Below are 17,615 nucleotides of genomic sequence, written 5' to 3' on the forward strand. Positions count from 1 at the left end.
CACACACATATATGCCTTATGACGTGGTTGTTCCTTGACTATTGCTGTATTCAAAACCTCATCACATTAGTGAATTCCAGTTTGCTTTTATGTAGCCTTTATTAAGATTAAAAAATTTTGAAAACACTTTATTGTTATTGAATTGGACTCAACCCATAGCTGACCCTCCAGATGGTGTTTGGAAGTTGCACGGGAAGAGATTTCCCCTCTTTCTCTTGTGGAGCCACTGGTGTATTTGAGCCACCAGAGAGGCACCATCTTGCTAGCAGAACAACACCCCTTGGACTCTGCTACTATAGTTCTTTTTATTAAGTTTGGCCCATCTATAAATATATAAAACCATTATGTAAACATAGCTGTGAATTTTACCTTTAAAGTATAAATTTGTATTTCAACATTAAGAAAATTACTTAAAACAGTGATATTTAAAGAAAATTGTCAGCAGTCTATGGTTTAGAATTTATTTTTCTGCAGTGAATACCCCCTTTTTAAATTAAAAATAAAAGGCTTGGAAACAGAAAGGAGAAATAAATTTGATTGAGAATTCACTATGTTTTCACATCATATTGAAAACTTTTCACTTACTGTTAAAAAATAGTAAATGGTAGTCAGAATTTTATTTTGAAAGAACTATGTAACAAAAATGATGTGATTTATCTTTATTATTGATGAAAAGAAGAACATTTTAGTTACTAAATGAATACTTTACAAAGCTTAATATAGTATACCGTCACATGTGTAGAGGGAAAGTGTATATGTGCTGTTTTCAAAATAGAACCACTCTTGATCATCATACTCCTACAAAGTGAATCTGTTCTAAGTTTTCGTCAGTTACATAAGATAGGTGCTATTTAGGTTGCCACCTGCTGTACATAAATATTTGGGGTGAGTTTTACAATGTTACATGGTGTATGTGAAAGATTAGGCATTTTTAGGGAAATAGAAGACTTTCAAGGCTAAAGATTGAAGGTAAAAAGTCTGCTATCACACTGCCTCAAAGATAAGCTTACAAGGTCAGAGCTGAAGTAGAGTCTGACTCTTTGTTCTAGTAGTGGAACACTGACACACTGATGATCTACCTTTTTATAAAGCAAGAATAAAAGCAGTCTTGTCAGAGGGGGAAAGGCAGAAGTTACTAGGCAAGAGAGTCTGGATTTGAGGAGAGTAGAGTAACTATGTATAGAATTCTTAGGAAAATTTGTGCTACCTAGAACCTTCATGTCATAAGAGGAAACCTGCCCAATCTTATGATAAGCTGATCTGATATACAACTTCTCCTGTAGTAAGGGAAGCTCCAGTCCCAGTTATATTATTATCCAAGTAACCTAGTATAAGGTTCTGAAGTCCCTTTCAGATAGTTCACATTATACCATAGTGTGAGTGTGTGTTTATTAAATTGAGAAGTTGACTGGAGGATATTTATGAAAGAATCAACAGTAGTTATCCCTGGTAACATTTAGAGTATTTTTAAAATTTCAACCATTTTATACTTTATATTATTTTACTATCTTACCGCAAGCATAATTTAAAAACTAATTATTACTGTTGCATATATCAATTTTCAGCATTTTAAATGTGAGACAACCAAACTTAATGTTTTAAATATGTTACAGTATAAAGGAAAAACTCGTGTTATTCTCTGTTTTTATTATTACTCAATATTTCCGTTCATTTCTAAATTATGCCATTTACCAGGCAAATTACCTTTTGTAAGGTAATTTACATTTAAGCCTTTTCTGTAGATTTACCAGGAAGGCAGAGGAAATGAAAGTGATTACAGAAAACTGGAAGAAATGCATCAAAGATGTCTGGTTGCAGAGCGTTCCAAAGATGATCTTCAACTCACACTTAAGACAGCAGAAAATAAACTAAAACAACTTGAAATAATGTAAGGTTTTCTTTTAGATTTTCTGTGTTAACTTTTTTGAAATTCAAACTAGCCCTTCATCTTTACATTTACAGGACTTCTTCTTATTTTTCATTCATTAAGAAAATGGGAATAACTAAGTTTCCATACATTCCATTAAAGTTGTATGTTTCTGTCAATTATGAGTTCTTTACATCTTCAGTCAGATGTAAAGCATATATAATTTCCAACAGAAGTAATTTCATCCAGTGTGACTTCTCATATGTGCCTTAAGATAAAATTGATGAAATTACTTCTTTTAACAGGTTTACTTCTAGTGTCAAGGATGCTTGAAATGCTGTTTCCTTGGTCTCCTATAATGTATGTTGCTGTTGTGTGCCATCAGTCGGAACTAACTTATAGCAGACTCTCCAGCAGATTTTCAGAGGGTATAAATTGCACAGGAGCTTGCCTATCTTTTTTACACAGAGGATACGGTAGATTTGAAATGCATGCCTTTGGATCAGCAACACAACCCTTTACCCACCAGAGCTTGCTCCTATAATATATAGGTATCCTTATGTTCTCTATTTTTTTTTTCCCCAGATAGTTTGTTGAAGAACTTGGGTCATTTGTATTATAGTGTTTCACATACATAGATGGGTCATTTGTATTAGTGTTTCACATACATGTTGTTGTTGTTGTTGTTATGTGCCCTCTAGTCGCTTGCAACTCATAGCAACCCTGTGTACAACAGCCCTAAACCCTGCTCTATCCTCTGCCAATTGCACTGCCTCCGACACACCCATCCCAATTACACCAGTCACTGAATCAGTCCACCTCATAGAGGGTCTTCCCCTCTGCGCCGTCTCTCCACACTCCTAAGCATGATGTCTCTCTCCAAAGACTTCTCCCTCCTTACAACGTGGCCAGAGTATGTCAGAAGAAGCCCCAGAATCCTTGCCTCCAAGGAGCAGCCTGGTTTAACCCTCTCCAGGATGAATTTGTTTTCTTGGCAGTCCATGGTACATTCAATACTGTTCTCCAGCACCACAGCTCTCCTTCTATCCTCCCTAGTCATTGTCCAACTCTCTGATGCGTAACAAGTGATTGCAAAGACCATAGCCTGTATCAGACGCACCTTACTCTCCAGAGTGACACCATTGCTCTTCAGTACCCTGGAGTGGTCCCTAACAGCAGACTTTCGCATCACAATACGTTTTTTGATTTCCTGGCTACTCGTGCCAAGAGTGCTGACGTGGAGCCAAGCAGACTAAAGTTGTTAACAATCTCAGTCTCTTCACCATCCATCCTGATGCTGCCAATTGGTCCAGTGGTGAGAATCTTTGTCTTCTTGACATTGAGCTTCAATCCATCCTGAAGACTGCAGTCCTTGACCCTCTGCAGCAAGCACTTCAGGTCTTCCTCAGTTTCAGCAAGCAGGGTTGTGTCATCTGCATAACGCAGATTGTTACTGGATCTTCTACCAATCCCGACACCACACTTCTCATAGAGCCCAGCTTCTCAGATAATCAGTTCTGCATACAGGTTGAAAAGGTATGGAGATAGGACACATCCCTGGCATACGCCTTTCCCAATTTTGAACCATACAGTGTTTCCTTGCTCTGTTCTGCCTCTTGGTCCAACTATAGGTTTCACATTAAAACGATCAAGTGTTATGGGATTCCCATTCTTCTCAGAGTCAGCCACAGTTTGTTATGATCCACACAGTCAAACGCCTTGGCATAATCAATGAAACACAGATAGACATTCTTCTGGTATTCCCTGCTTTCAGCCAAGATCCATCTAACATCAGCTACAATATCCCTAGTACCACAACCCCTTCTAAACCCAGCCTGGACTTCTAGCAGTTCTCTGCTGATTTGCTGTTCCAGTCGTTTTTTAATAATCTTCAGTAGAATCTTGCTTGTGTGTGAAATCAATGATATTGTTTTGTAATTTCTGTTGGGTCACCCTTCTTTGGAATGGGAACAAATACAGATCTCTTCCAGTCAGTTGGCCAAGTGGTTGTTCTCCAGATTTCTTGGCACAACTTTGTGAGCACATCCAGGGCAGCATCTGTTAGCTGAAATATGTTAATTGGTATATCATCTATTCCTGGGGCCTTATTTTTTGCAATTTCCTTCAAAGTAGCTTGACCTTCTTCCTTCACATACATAAATGGGATATTGTTTAACTCGTTTCTCTGTTCCCTGTATCCTAAAAACGAGTAATTAATTTGAAACTTTACTATCTAGCTCTCTGATTTTAGGTAAATATTATTTATAGATAGAAAATTTAGACTTCTGTTATATGGGCCATTAGCTAGATTCCTCATTTCATGAAGAACTTTATTAGTATTTTCACAGTGAAGCAGCTTTACAGTATCAGAGTAAAGGATTTAATAAAGGAATTAAAGATGTGAAAAAAGCATGAAGGGGAAAGCGAGAGGATCCGAAATGCATTTGCTAACCATGGAATCATTAATATATGCCAGTCAAAGGTTGCAGGAAAGTACGGTAAGATCTGACTGTTACGCTGCTGGATGGAGTAGGATCGTAAAGGAATGACCCATGAGGGGCTAAAACTGCCATCACATGAAAGGTCTTTTCTTCTAAGACTTTATTCAGTGAGTAGTTTACTTTTAAGCCATCTTGATATTAGTAACATTTATGTATGCCCAGTTATAACTTTGAGAAGAAAATACGTTCTCACTGATATCTACTGACCAGAGAATATTTACAGAGATTAATTTATCTCAGATTAAAAAGGTAGAATTTTTTTTAAAAGAAGGGAATAAAGATGAGTATTAATTGAAGCAGCATACATTAGAATTTAGGATTGCCTCACCTAATAAGCAATTGAGAAGCTCTGGTGGCTTAGTGGTAAGAAATTATGCTACCAATCCAAAGGTATGTGGTTCAGCTTTACCAGTTGCTCTGTGGGAGGAAGATGGGCAGGCTTCTTCCTTTTGATTTACTGCCTCTGAAAACCCATTGGAGGGTCAGCTGTGAGTTGGTTCTGACTCTTTGGTATTCAACAACAATAACAACAATAAGTCATTGTTCATAAAGTTCAAGAAGTATAACCTATGCTAAGATAGTTAGAGGTTTGTAAAATTCATTTGTAAGGTGTATAGAAGGAAAATATGGTATAGAAACTACCATTATGATTTAATAATGTAGTCAGCTATTATGCTTGCCTATGGAACTTATCAATGATATAAAGGAGTTGGTATTACTCACTTGGTGGTCTTTGCCTTTTTGCTTTGGTTTGTTCTCTTGAAATCTTCCTTATATCTAATGATTCTCAATGTTAGTAAGATGTGAAAGTGTTGCAGTGATATTCTAGGTAAATGATAATAAGTACAATTATCTATTTTCATTTAAGATTGTTAGAGTATATTTGCATGGTATAAATATAATTTTGAATGTTTAAACTCTGCATGTAAATGGAAGAGAAATGGCTCATAAAAAAAGGCAAGCTCTATACTATAGAATGTTGACTTTCATTCTAGATTGTTAAGTTTAAGGGTTCTTTTTGGTTTGTTTTTTAATATTAGCTCTTCAGAAGAAATATCACGATGCCAAGAAATGATTCAGAAACTTCAAAATGTGCTGGAGTCTGAGAGAGAGAACTGTGGATTTGTCAGTGAACAAAGGCTCAAACTTCAGCAAGAAAATGAACAATTACACAAAGAGACTGAAGATTTAAGGAAGATTGCTTTAGAAGCTCAAAAGAAAGCCAAACTGAAGGTATTTTCAAGAACAGTTAAATTTACACTTTTGAAAATAGAGACTATTTAGAAAGAGCTGATGAACTATTTTTAAGATCTTCCCCCCTTATCTTTTAATCAAGTACAATAGTACTAAATCATAGTTCAGAGGATTAACCAGTTATTTCTGTTTTGTAAAACTTGGGAAATTTGATTAAAAATTAAGTTTCTGTATCCATAGAAAAGGGAGAAGGTCATCTTGTTCTGCAATGAAATACACTGATGTTTCTACCAAAGCTATTTAAGCAGCACTAGTAAAACTGTAGATTAGATAACTTTATAGACTGCTGACCTGTCTTTTCCTTCTATGAAACTGTCTCGTAATTTTAGCTTCTCTAAGACTAGCAGTATAGAAAATGTTACATCAATATGCTCTAAGAATCCTTCATAGATAGTCTGAGAATTGTGTACTCAGAAGACAGTGGACAGTAGGCTGATCTTAAAAATATCACTTCTTATTTTCTTTCCCTCTTCTTTATTTTTAATCTAATGCTTGCTTGCTTGCTTTACCAATATGAACATGATAACCTATTTAATGAATTCTCAAAAAGCACAGAAGTCACCATTAATATCTTGCTTACCTTTCTTCATTCCATGAGGTTTTTATAAAGTGTGGCACTAATGCTTTATTAGCTCTGAAAATACTGATATAAGGAGTTGTACTGCCAATCCCCAGGGACAAATCTACCAGCTGCTTCACAGGAGAAAGCGGGGCCGTTTTCTCCCCTGAAATTTCAGCCTCTGAAAACCCAATTGAGGGTCAGCAGTGAGTTGGTTCTCACTTAACGGCAGGCACTAATAACGATACTTTACTATAAAGCTCTCTAACTTCAGGTTTCATAGAAAGGATGCAAAGTGATAATTTTTAAAAAAAAATTATTTTATTAATTTTAATGAACATTTACAGAGATTTTGGATTTCCATTCATTCATTGTTGCACTTTTTTCTTTTCCCCCGCCCCGATCCTGCTCCCCCCCACCAAATGCACTCTACGCTGCAACCTTAATTCTGGATTCCTGTGATAATCATAATATGTATGCTATCATATATCACTTTTAAACTGTTCTCTCTCTCATCAGTTTCAATTCAGTATACATAATCTATCCAGTTTTTCTCAGTCTTACCCCAACCCTGCTGTCAGTCACTTTCTACAATAGTGGCACCATGCAGTATTTGTCCTTTTTTTTTGAATTTGTGCTTTTGTGACTGAGATATTTTACTCAGCATTCCTCGAGGGTCACCCATTTTGAATAATATTGTATGAGTTCCTTGTTTTTCAATGCAACATAGTATTCCTATTCCATTGTGTCAATATACCACAGCTTCTCTATCCATTCATTTGTTGATGGGCACTTAGGTTGTTTCCAACTCCTTGCTATTGTGAACAAAGCTGCAATGAACATGGGTGTGCATATATCTGCTTGGATGTCAGATATGTTCTCTTTGGGGTATATTCCCAGTAGTGGAATTGGTGGGCCAAATGATACTTCTATTTGCACCTTTTTGAGAAAGCACCACACCACTTTCCACAGGGGTTGCACCATTTTTCACTTCCACCAACAGTGGAAAAGGGTTCCAGTTTCTCCACAACCTCGCCAGCATTTGTTGCTTGCTGTTCTAAATTTTGCTTTTGTGACTGGGCTGAGATGATATCTCATAGTTGTTTTGATTTGCATAAAGTGATGTTTTACTTTGCCTTTTGTCACTAAGAAAACTCATAAGAAGATTTAAACCACTAATGAAGTCATGGCATTGTTGTATACTGTCAGTCAGAACCAACTTATAGCTAACCCTCAGGTGGATTTTCAAAAGCAGTTAATTGAGAGGAAATTGCCCATCCTGCTCCAACAGAGCAGCTGGTGGATTAAAACCACATGCCTTTGGGATGGCAATTTAGCTTCCTACCACTACGCAACCAGTGCTACTAATGAGGTCATAATTCAACTTAATTGATTTGAGCATATATCCCTTTAATGCCTTCTGTTGCAAATAGCAAACAAGAGGACCTTCTATGAAGTTTATTCACTGTGCCTTAGGCTATGGGAAGTCCTTGAAGAACAATGGAGAATTTCTACTACCAAATACAGAATTGCTATAAAAGACAATAAGATTATATATCAACATAAGAATAATCAACTTGATGAATGGAACCAAATAAAGTTCATCTAGAAACAAACCTTTTTATACATTATTGCATGATTTACAACAGACATCACAGATGTTCTAAGGAGCAAGAATTTTCTTTACAATAAATTGTACTAGATCTATGCAAAGACATTTGTTGTGTGGATTATAACAAACTGTGGCCAACAATGAGAAGAATGGGAATCTCAGAACACTTAATTGTGCTATAGGAAATCTATACTTAGACCAAGAAGCTGTTGTACAGCAAACGGAGCACGGGAACACTGTGTGGCTTAAAATAAAGAAAGGTGCATCAGGGCTATATCCTTTCTACTTACCTGTTCAATCTGTATACCGAGTAGCAAATCATTTGTGAACCTGGATTTTATAAAGGAGAATGTGATATCAGGATAGGAGTTAGACTCATCAGCAATCTGTGTGATGGTGATGAAACAACTTTGCCTGCTGAAAGAAAGGAGGACTCGAGGCACTTGCTGCAGATCAAAGACTACAGTCTTCATTATGGATTGCATCTCAGCATCAAGAAAACAAAATTCCTCACCACTGGATTGATAGGCAACATGATGCTAGATGGAGAAAAGATTGAAATTGTCAACTATTTCATTTTACTCAGATCCACTAACAACATCCTTGGTACCAGCAGTCAGAAGATTGGGAAAGTTTGCTGTCAGGGACCTCTCCAAAGTCCTAATAAGTAATGATGTCAGTTTAAAGACTAAGGTGTAGCAAGAAGATGCACTGCAATCCTGAACGCATATGGTTCGAATCCACCAGATGCTCCACTGGAGAAGGAAGGGAAATCTCCTCTTGTGCCAGTCAGATCTGATTCGACAGTACACAAGAAGGGGAGGGGGAAAACCCCAACAAACAAAAAAACAACAAAATAAAGACTAAGGTGCACCTGATCCAAGCCAGTTTTCCATGGGCTGGACAGTGAATAAGTATGACAGAGAGGACAGCACATTGACTTTCTTGTTTTCAATAAAATGTCCAAAATATTTTTATTGATTGCCAAAATAGCAAATAGTTATATTTTGGAGAGAGAGTATAACCAGAGTGCTCCTTAAAGACAAGAATGGTGGAGCTCTGGTGGCCTAGTGGCAAGAAGCTGCACTTCAATCCCAGAGGTAGTTTGAATCCACCAGACGCTCTTCTGGAGAAGGAGGGACAATCTCCTCCTGTACTAGTCAGATCTGATTTGATAGTACACACACACAAAATAATTTTTTTTAAAAAAAAAAAGACAATAAAGGTAAAACTTTTTAATCTCACATATTTTGGGCATATTGTTAGGAAAGGTGATTCCTTGGAGAGGGGCACCATGCTTGGAAAGGTGGAAGGTCAGAGAGAAAGAGGAAGACCCTCAACATGGTAGATTGATACAGCGACACTGACAGTGGGCTCAAGTGTGTGAGGATGATAAAGTTTGCGCAGGATAGGACAGGGTTCAGATTTGTTGTTCGTAGGGCCACTATGAGTACATTACTTAATGGTGCTTAACAACTACAACAGACCAATTAAATCCTTAGTTTAAAATTGGATCTTAACCCTTACCTTTATCCTATGTGCAAATTTTATCTTTCTCATGTACCTAAATGTGAAATTTAAAATAATGGTTTTCTTAGTAGAAAATATTCATGCCCTTGCTGGGGGAGAGGGGTGAGCCCTATAAAATACAATACAAAACTTCGCAAACTAAATTCAAAAGAACACTGGTCATAAAGAAAATATTGATGAATTGTGTTTGATTAAAATTAACTTATTTATCATCAAAAGAAGACATTAGAGAGAAAAATGGGGAAAAAATACTTATATCCAGAATATAAAAATATCCAGAATATAAAAAAATTCAAGCAAGATTTCACTAATAATAATTAGTAACTGGATTGCAAAAAATGGAAGACTAAGAACTGGTAGTTGGAAATACAAACTTAGTGATATAAATGTGTCTGGAGTCAAATGATCAAATTTTATATAGTTAGTTATTTAGTGCAAATACCTTTTGAATAAAAATAAATGGGAACTGTACACATGAACCTCACATGATGGACTATGCAGGAATCAGACTGACTACGTCTGTAGGAAGAATCAGTGACAAAGCTCATTATCAGCAGTCAGAACAAGGCGAGGACTATGAAACAGATACTCTCTCCTGTGAAGTTCAAATTGAAGCAGAAGGAAAGGAAAACAAGTCCATGAGACCCATCCCACCTTAATTAAAAAAATCATGTAAAAATTAGATTTGAAAGCAAAAAAAAAAGTAATAGGTTTGCTGCATCATTGAACATTAATGACCAAAGATTAGATGGGTTGTGGGATGACATTAAGTATATCATCCATGAAGAAAATCAAAGGCTGTTACAAAAACAAAGGTAAAAGGAAACACCAAAATGGATGTCAAAAGAGACTCTGAAATTTTCACTAGTACATAGAGAGGCCAAAACAAAGGAGAAAATACTGAAGGAAGAGAGATGAACAGAAGATTTCTAAGGGCAGCTTGAGATGACAAAGAATTATAAATGAAATATGTAAAGGCTTTTGACTGTGTGGATCATAAAAAGTCTTTGACTGTGTGGATCATAATAAGTTGTGGTTGACATTGAGAAGAATAGGAATCCCAGAGCACCTATACCTGGACAAGGAGGCTGTTGTGTGACTGGAGCAGGGGAACACTGCATGGTTTAACCTTGAGAAGAGAGTGTTCTCTATGCCTATTCTGTATACTGAGAAAATTATCCAAGGAACTGGAATCTATGAAGAGAAGTGTTGAATCAGGACTAGAGGGAGACTCATCAATAACCTTCATTATGCAGATGACACAGCCTTGCTTGCTGAAAGTGAGGAGGATTTGAAGCACTTGTTACAAAGGATCAAGGAATGCAGCCTTTGGTATGAATTGCATCTCAATGTCAAGAGAACATAGATTTTTACCAATTGCATCTCAATGTCAAGAAAACATAGATTCTTACCACTGGACTGGCATCATGATGGATGGAGAGGAGATTGAAACTGTCAACAGCTTCATCTTGCTTGGGTCCACAATTTACACCATTGGTACCAGTAGTCAGGAAATAAGGAGACACAGCACTGGGAAAATTTGCAGTTAGTGACCTCTCCAAATGTTTGAAGAGTAATGATGTCAGTTTGATGACTAAGGTGTGTCTGATTCAGGCTGTAGTCTTTCCGATTACTTGCTATGCATCTGAGAGCTGTAGAGTGAATAAGAATGACAGAAGAATTGATGCCTTTGAGCTGTAGTATTGGAAAATAGAACTGAACAGCCCATGGATGGCCAGGAGAATTAACAGGTATGTCTTGAGAGGGTGTAGCTGGAGTGCTCTTTGAAGGCAGGAATGATGAGGCTTCATCTCACATACTTTGGACTTGTTGCTAGGAGGGGTTATTCCTTGGAGAAGGACATGATTCTGGGAATGGTGGTGGGTCCACAAAGGAGAGGAAGACCCTCAATCAAGTGGACTCTGCAGTGAGCTCTTGTGTGTCAGGAAGTGTGAGGCTGCATGGCATAGGCTAGAACAGGTTTCAAATCTTTTGTTCATAGAGTTGCTATGAGTCATACTCGACTCAGTGACACTTAAGAACAGCAACATGCAACGATCTGGAGTTAGATAACCAAAGGGACATTCTCTTCATTTCTAAAGTTGAAAGAACTGAAGAACAAGCTCAACCCTTGAGTTGCAATACTGAAGACTTCGGTGAGCATCAGACCTTATGTTGTTCTGTGCCGTTGAGTTGAGTCAGAGCCAACTCAGAGGTGACCCTCCTGCCCCTCCTGCCAGGTTCCATAGACTGTGAATTTTATCAGATGAGACAGCCCATCTTTCTCATGTGGAGCAGCTGGTGGATTTGAACCACATGCTTTGGGTTGGTGGCACAGCTCTTCCACTAGTACTTCGCCACACAGTATACCCGGTTTTCAAATCACTGGATTCACTGGATTCCCTTTAGCCTTAGCATTCCCCTTTACCAAACTTCGCTGTTGGTGGGTTGGGTTTTTTGTTTGTTTGGTTGGTTGGTTGGTTGGTTTTGTTTGGTTTTGATTTGTTTGTTGGTTTGGTTTTTTTTGCTGAGGCTGTCCTATCTTTGGACCTGTAGTCTGCATACCCCTCATAAGTACCTGAAATTAAGAAATGGCATAGCTTTCAGCAGTCATACTAAAAAGGATTAGTGGCAGAAGGTGAGAATTCATGATTCATTTTTCATTGTCAATGTACTGAATTTCATCATTAATGATAATTGTTTAATAAGAGAGAACCAGTTATTGGGTGCCCTTGGCCTTTCAACAACCTACCTTGCTGAACAATTATAATTCCATTAATTAATGGAAATGAGATTTATTTAAAACCGAATTTTAACAAATCCCTCCCCCCCGAAAGAAACTTTCATTCAATCTACAAATGTGTTTTGAGCGCCTTATTAGTACCAGGTACTAAATGAGGTACTAAGGATGCAATGATAAGTAAAACAAACACATCATCATGCTTGAAAGCTTATGATTTGCGTGAAGGTGAGCCAACTTCAGACATGCAGCTGTTGTTGTTTGATTCCAACTCATAATTAGCCTATAGGACAGAGTAGAACTAGTTTCTTAGACTATAATCTTTATGAGAACAGATTGTCATATATGCTGTGTAGCTCCTGGTATATTTGAACCACAAACCTTTCATTTAGCTGCTGAGCACTTGACTGTTGTATCACAAAAGATACTCAAAAGCGTTGTCTTTAGGAAAAGCGTAGAGATGTGATTTTGTTTGAATTAAGGGTAAAATAAAATTTCCCTGTAGAAGCAATAAGACAGCATTCTAAGAGATGAGCAGAAATAACTGAAATAAGTAGTGTTGTTATTGTTGTGTACCATTGAGTCAGAATTGACCCATAGCTGACCTTGCAGCAGATGTATTTTTCATCTAAAATGTCAAAATTCCAACTTTTCCACAAATATGGATTAAGCCAGAAAAAAAAGAAAGAGCAGGTTTAAATCTAGATTTACAGAAACCAGTTATTCCAAACGTATTAAATAGCATTAAGCGTCAAAGAATCTCAGGATACTTGCACAGTACACTACACAAGATGAATAAAGCTCTGAGTGGCTTGGGGTTTTTCCCCCCACTGTCTACATTCACAAAGACTTAAATTTCTGGTTTTCACTACTTGAGAAAACAAACTGAAGAGTTTCAGGAAGCATGGTGCGTTTCACAGGAGTGGCAAGGACAGGATATATGTAGTTATTATACTCCATGAGTCTTGGATTTTGCTCTCATTAGATTTTGTTTGGTGTTTCTGAATTGATGTTTAGTTTCTTACTCAGTTTTTTAGTATGAAAGCCATTAAAACACACCTATGGCTGTTTTTAAAAGACATAACTTTAAAATATCATCATCTAGGTATTCCTTATAGTATTTATTTAATATAACAAAGCAAAGATGGTCTGAGACTAAACAACAGAAGTTAGATGACCTGGAAGCCTATCTCCAAAAGGATAGTTGGCTTTTATAACTCATCTAAACTATAGAACACAGAACATGATTTGAGTAACAATTTTCTCACTTACTCTGAAGATTATGCATTTGTAGTTCTGGTCTAGATGCAAAGGGGAAGAGGTAGTTTATTAATCATTGGATGCCTTGAGTTATTAGAGATTAATTCTCTCTCTGAACTCCAAAGAGCATTTGCTTGTGTGTTCAGTCTTCGGAAATATACTGAAAACATTTTCATATGAGATTCTGAAAAGCAATAGTACTCATACTTTGCTGTCAAGTCAGCGAGTTTTCAGAGACTGTACTTTGCATGGGGAATGATTACCCACCATTCTCCATGGTTTCTCACTGCTAGATTTACCTTAGTAAATCCCCAGTGAGTCCCTCCAATAAGCCACCAGAGCTCCCTTCCGATAGTACACTGGAAGATGGAAAAACAAAATTACACAGATCCACTGCCAATGAGTCAATTCTGCCTCTTGTTACTTCCATCATGTTTCCAGGACTGTAAATCCTTATAAAAGAAAAATGTCTCATCTTTTTATTGTGAAGCAGCTGGTGGAATCAAACCATGGAACACTTAGTAACTTAATGAGTTAATAGGCCACTAGGGCTCCTTTTGTGTATAATTCTTGTATATCATTTGTACAAATGTCCTGGAAAGCAGAGAGTACTGGAAGAATGTCTGTGTTTCATTGACTATGCAAAGACATTTGACTGTGTGAATGACAGCAAATTGTGGCTAACCTTGAGGAAAATGAGAATCCCAGAACACTTGATTGTGCTTATGCAAAACCTATACTTGGACCAGGAAGCAGTTCTCAGAACAGAGGAGAGAAACACTGCATGGTTCAAAATTAGGAAAGGAGTCAATCAGGGATGCATCCTGTCTCCATACCTTTTCAGTCTATATACAGAGCAGATCATTCAGGAAGCAAGGCTTTATGAGGAGGAATGTGGCATCAGGATTGGAAGAACACGCATCAATAACTTACGTTATGCAGATAACACAACCTTGCTTGCTGAAACTGAGGAGGACATGAGGCATTTGTTGCAGAAGATCAAGGACTGTAGTCTTCAATATGGATTGAAGCTCAACATCAAGAAGACAAAGATTCTCACCACTGGGTCAATTGGCAGCACCATGATAGATGGAGAAGAGATTGAGGTTGTTAACAATTACAGCTTGCTCAGCTCCACAATCAACACTCTTAGCACCAGCAGACAGGCTATCAAAAGAGGAATTGCATTGGTAAAATCTACTGTCAGGGACTTCTCCAGAATGCTGAAAAGCAACGATGTTGGTTTAGAGACTAAGGTGCACCTAGTCCAGGCCATGAGCTGGACAATGACTAAGAATGATAGAAAAAGAAACTATGCCTTCGAATTTTGCCGCTGGAGAAGAGTCTTGAACATATGATGGACCACCAAGAAATAATGAGGTCTGTCTTGGAGAGGGTGAAACCAAGTTTCTTCTTGGAGGCTAAGATTTTTAAGTTCTATCTCATATACTTTGGGCATGTGACCAGGAGAGACCGTTTCTTGGAGAAGGACATCATGCTCAGAAGAGTGGATTAACAGCACAGGAGAGGAAAACCCTGGATGAGATGGATTGATACAGTAACTTGGGCAATAGGGGTTGATGTGTCAGAATTAATTAGCCTGGCTCAGCACAAAGCAGATTTCAGAGCTGCTATACATAGCGTCACTATGGGTTGCAGGTGACTCAGTGGCACATAATAACAATAAACAACAGATATCCTTGTGTTTCATTTTCTTTCCTTTCATCTCAGGGCAAATATATTGCCATCATCTTGGAATCCGCTCATAATGACCCTACACTGGGTTTCCCAGGCTGTACCTTGTGTGGAAGGACACTGCCCATTTTTGTCCCACAGAGCTCCTGAGGGATTTAAACCAGCAAAGCAGTGCACAGCCTTTGGGTTAGCTGCAGAGCTAGCTAAAGAACAAGCTTCCAGAGCTTCTTTGTCTTTATAAAGCCTTTTGAAAGACTACTTGTAACTTAGTATATAAATCAGAGGTAACTTTACTTACAGCATTAATATTTTGTATGTATTGTAATGACAGAAGGGTAAAAGAAAACAGTTTTATGCTTGCTAATAAAGTTTTTTCTATTGGAATTTAAAGTACTACAGCAGGTGTTGCATAAAATTGTAATTTTTCATAATTCTGGTTTTCCTTAATTTTACACTGTAATATAGGATAATTCTTTTGTAAAGAAGGCAAATTATAAAGTTAATTTCTTACATAGATCTGATTTGATGGTACATACACAAAATAATAATTTTTAAAAGTAAAATAAAAAACTAATTTCTTACATAGATATTTTTTTATCTAAACATTTCTATTACTCTGACAATACAATGAACAAGTCCTTTTTTATGTATCATTGGTCAGTATAGTTCCTGCTATAAAAGAAAATTCTCTGGGTGTTTTTTTTTTACTATAGATAAGTACAATGGAACATGAATTTTCCATAAAGGAGCATGGATTCGAAGTTCGATTGAAAGAGATGGAAGATAGTAATAGAAATTCTACTGTTGAATTGCAGCATCTCTTAATGACTCAACAGAAGGCAACCAACAGGTGGAAAGAAGAAACAAAGAAACTTACTGAAAGTGCAGAAATTAGAATTAGTAATCTAAAGTAAGTCTACTAATAATTATTTAACTTATTTTACAGGAAAATTGTTTCATTTTAGTTTAATATCCTTGCTGGAATCTGTTTATTAAAAATATAATTCTGAGGGGAGCTCTGGTGGCCTAGTGGCAAGGAGCTGCAACTACAATCCCAGAGTTCCACAGTTCAAATCCACCAGATGCTCTGCCGGGGAAGGAGGGACAGTCTCCTCCTGTACCAGTCAGATCTGATTTGACAGTACACTCACACAAAAATAATAAAAATTTTTTAAAAAAAGTTTAAAAAATATAATTCTGGACCTTGCATTTATTTTTTCATTCAGCACTTATTTATCAAGTACTGTGAAAATATATTTGAGTCTCTGGATAATGCAAATGGTTAACACACTAAGTTGCTAACCAAAAGGTTTGCATGTATGCAGAAGCACCTTAGAAAAAGGCTTAACAATCTACTTTAGAAAAACCAACCACTGAAAACTTTATGCAGCATTTCAGTGACATATGGGGTCACCATGACCCACATTCAGTAATGACGACTGGTTTTTGTGAACGCTATTAATTATCCTAAACCAAAACTTAATAGCGTGTATTTTTTTTTTTTAATTTTATGCCTATTCTACAACATAATAGAAATTTTTACTGGACTTAGCAGCTTAGAATCTTATTACTATTTACATATATATTTGATGTAGATGGATTGATACAGAAACTGGGGCAATGGGGTTTGTTGTGTCGAATTAATGAAACTGACTCAGGATAGGACAGGGTTCAGAGCTGCTGTACATAAGGTCACTATAGGTCACAGGCAACTCAATGACACATAACAACAACAACACAACATGATGTTTTATCAGGGAATGTTAGTGGCTTAATGATAAGGACTTGTGCTGCCAGCCTGAAGGCAGGAGTTTAAAATCTACCAGCTGCTCCATGGGAGAAAGATGGGTAAACTCCTCCCTTGTGATGTACGGCCTCTAAAAACCTGCTGGAGAGTCAGCTATGAGTCAGTTCTGACTTAACAGAACATTACTAACGTTTTATCATTTTTTAAGGAGGGACCAGTCCTTGGACAGGGACATCATGCTTGGTAGAGTGAAGGGACAGCACAGGAGGGGAAGGCCCTCTATGAGGTAGATTGATTCAGTGACTGGGGTAATCGGGACAGTGTATCAGAGATAGTGCAATTGGCACAGGACAGAGCAGAGTTTGGGGCTGTTGTATATAGGGTCGCTATGAGTCGCAAGCGACTTGACGGCACATAACAATAACAACCACAGCCTCTGGGATTGTAGTATAGCTTCTTGCCACTAGGCCACCAGAGCTCCCTTAAGATGCTGCTGTCTTAAAAAAAAACAAAAACCAAGCAACCAAAAACCAAAACACCTTCCTAGGTCTTATGCCATCCTTATAACTTCAGCTTAAACCCATTGTGGACTCACTATGTGTGATTTATGCTGTTAGTTTAAAATGGCTTTCCTAGAACATTGCCTTTGGCTTTTGCTACATCTCTAAGTGGGACTGTGTTAATATTGTAAATAATACCTGTTGGGTGGGAATATGCAAACAAGGTATATAGGCTATTATATTAACCTGTCATACTTAAAATGAGCAGGTTAAGAGACTGAAAATAGGAACCTTGCTACCAGAAAGAAAGAAGAATTAGAGTCCAGTTTGCATATTGTTGGACCAAGATT

At 37.3% G+C, this 17,615-nt stretch overlaps 1 protein-coding gene across 1 annotated transcript in view; it reads left to right on the forward strand.

Moving 5' to 3' along the window:
• The window catches only part of SCLT1 (sodium channel and clathrin linker 1), a 258,430-nt gene that overhangs the window by 197,354 nt on the left and 43,461 nt on the right, over nucleotides 1–17,615 (forward strand). Inside the window, exons 15-17 of the mRNA XM_006901160.1 lie at nucleotides 1,743–1,888; nucleotides 5,409–5,601; nucleotides 15,732–15,928. Of these exons, the coding sequence (XP_006901222.1) occupies nucleotides 1,743–1,888; nucleotides 5,409–5,601; nucleotides 15,732–15,928 (536 nt within the window). The remainder of the gene's footprint in view (nucleotides 1–1,742; nucleotides 1,889–5,408; nucleotides 5,602–15,731; nucleotides 15,929–17,615) is intronic.

This window comes from Elephantulus edwardii, unplaced genomic scaffold (assembly GCF_000299155.1).
Source record: "Elephantulus edwardii isolate Elephantulus edwardi_28Jun2011 unplaced genomic scaffold, EleEdw1.0 scaffold00311, whole genome shotgun sequence".
Classification (NCBI taxonomy): Eukaryota; Metazoa; Chordata; class Mammalia; order Macroscelidea; family Macroscelididae; genus Elephantulus; species Elephantulus edwardii.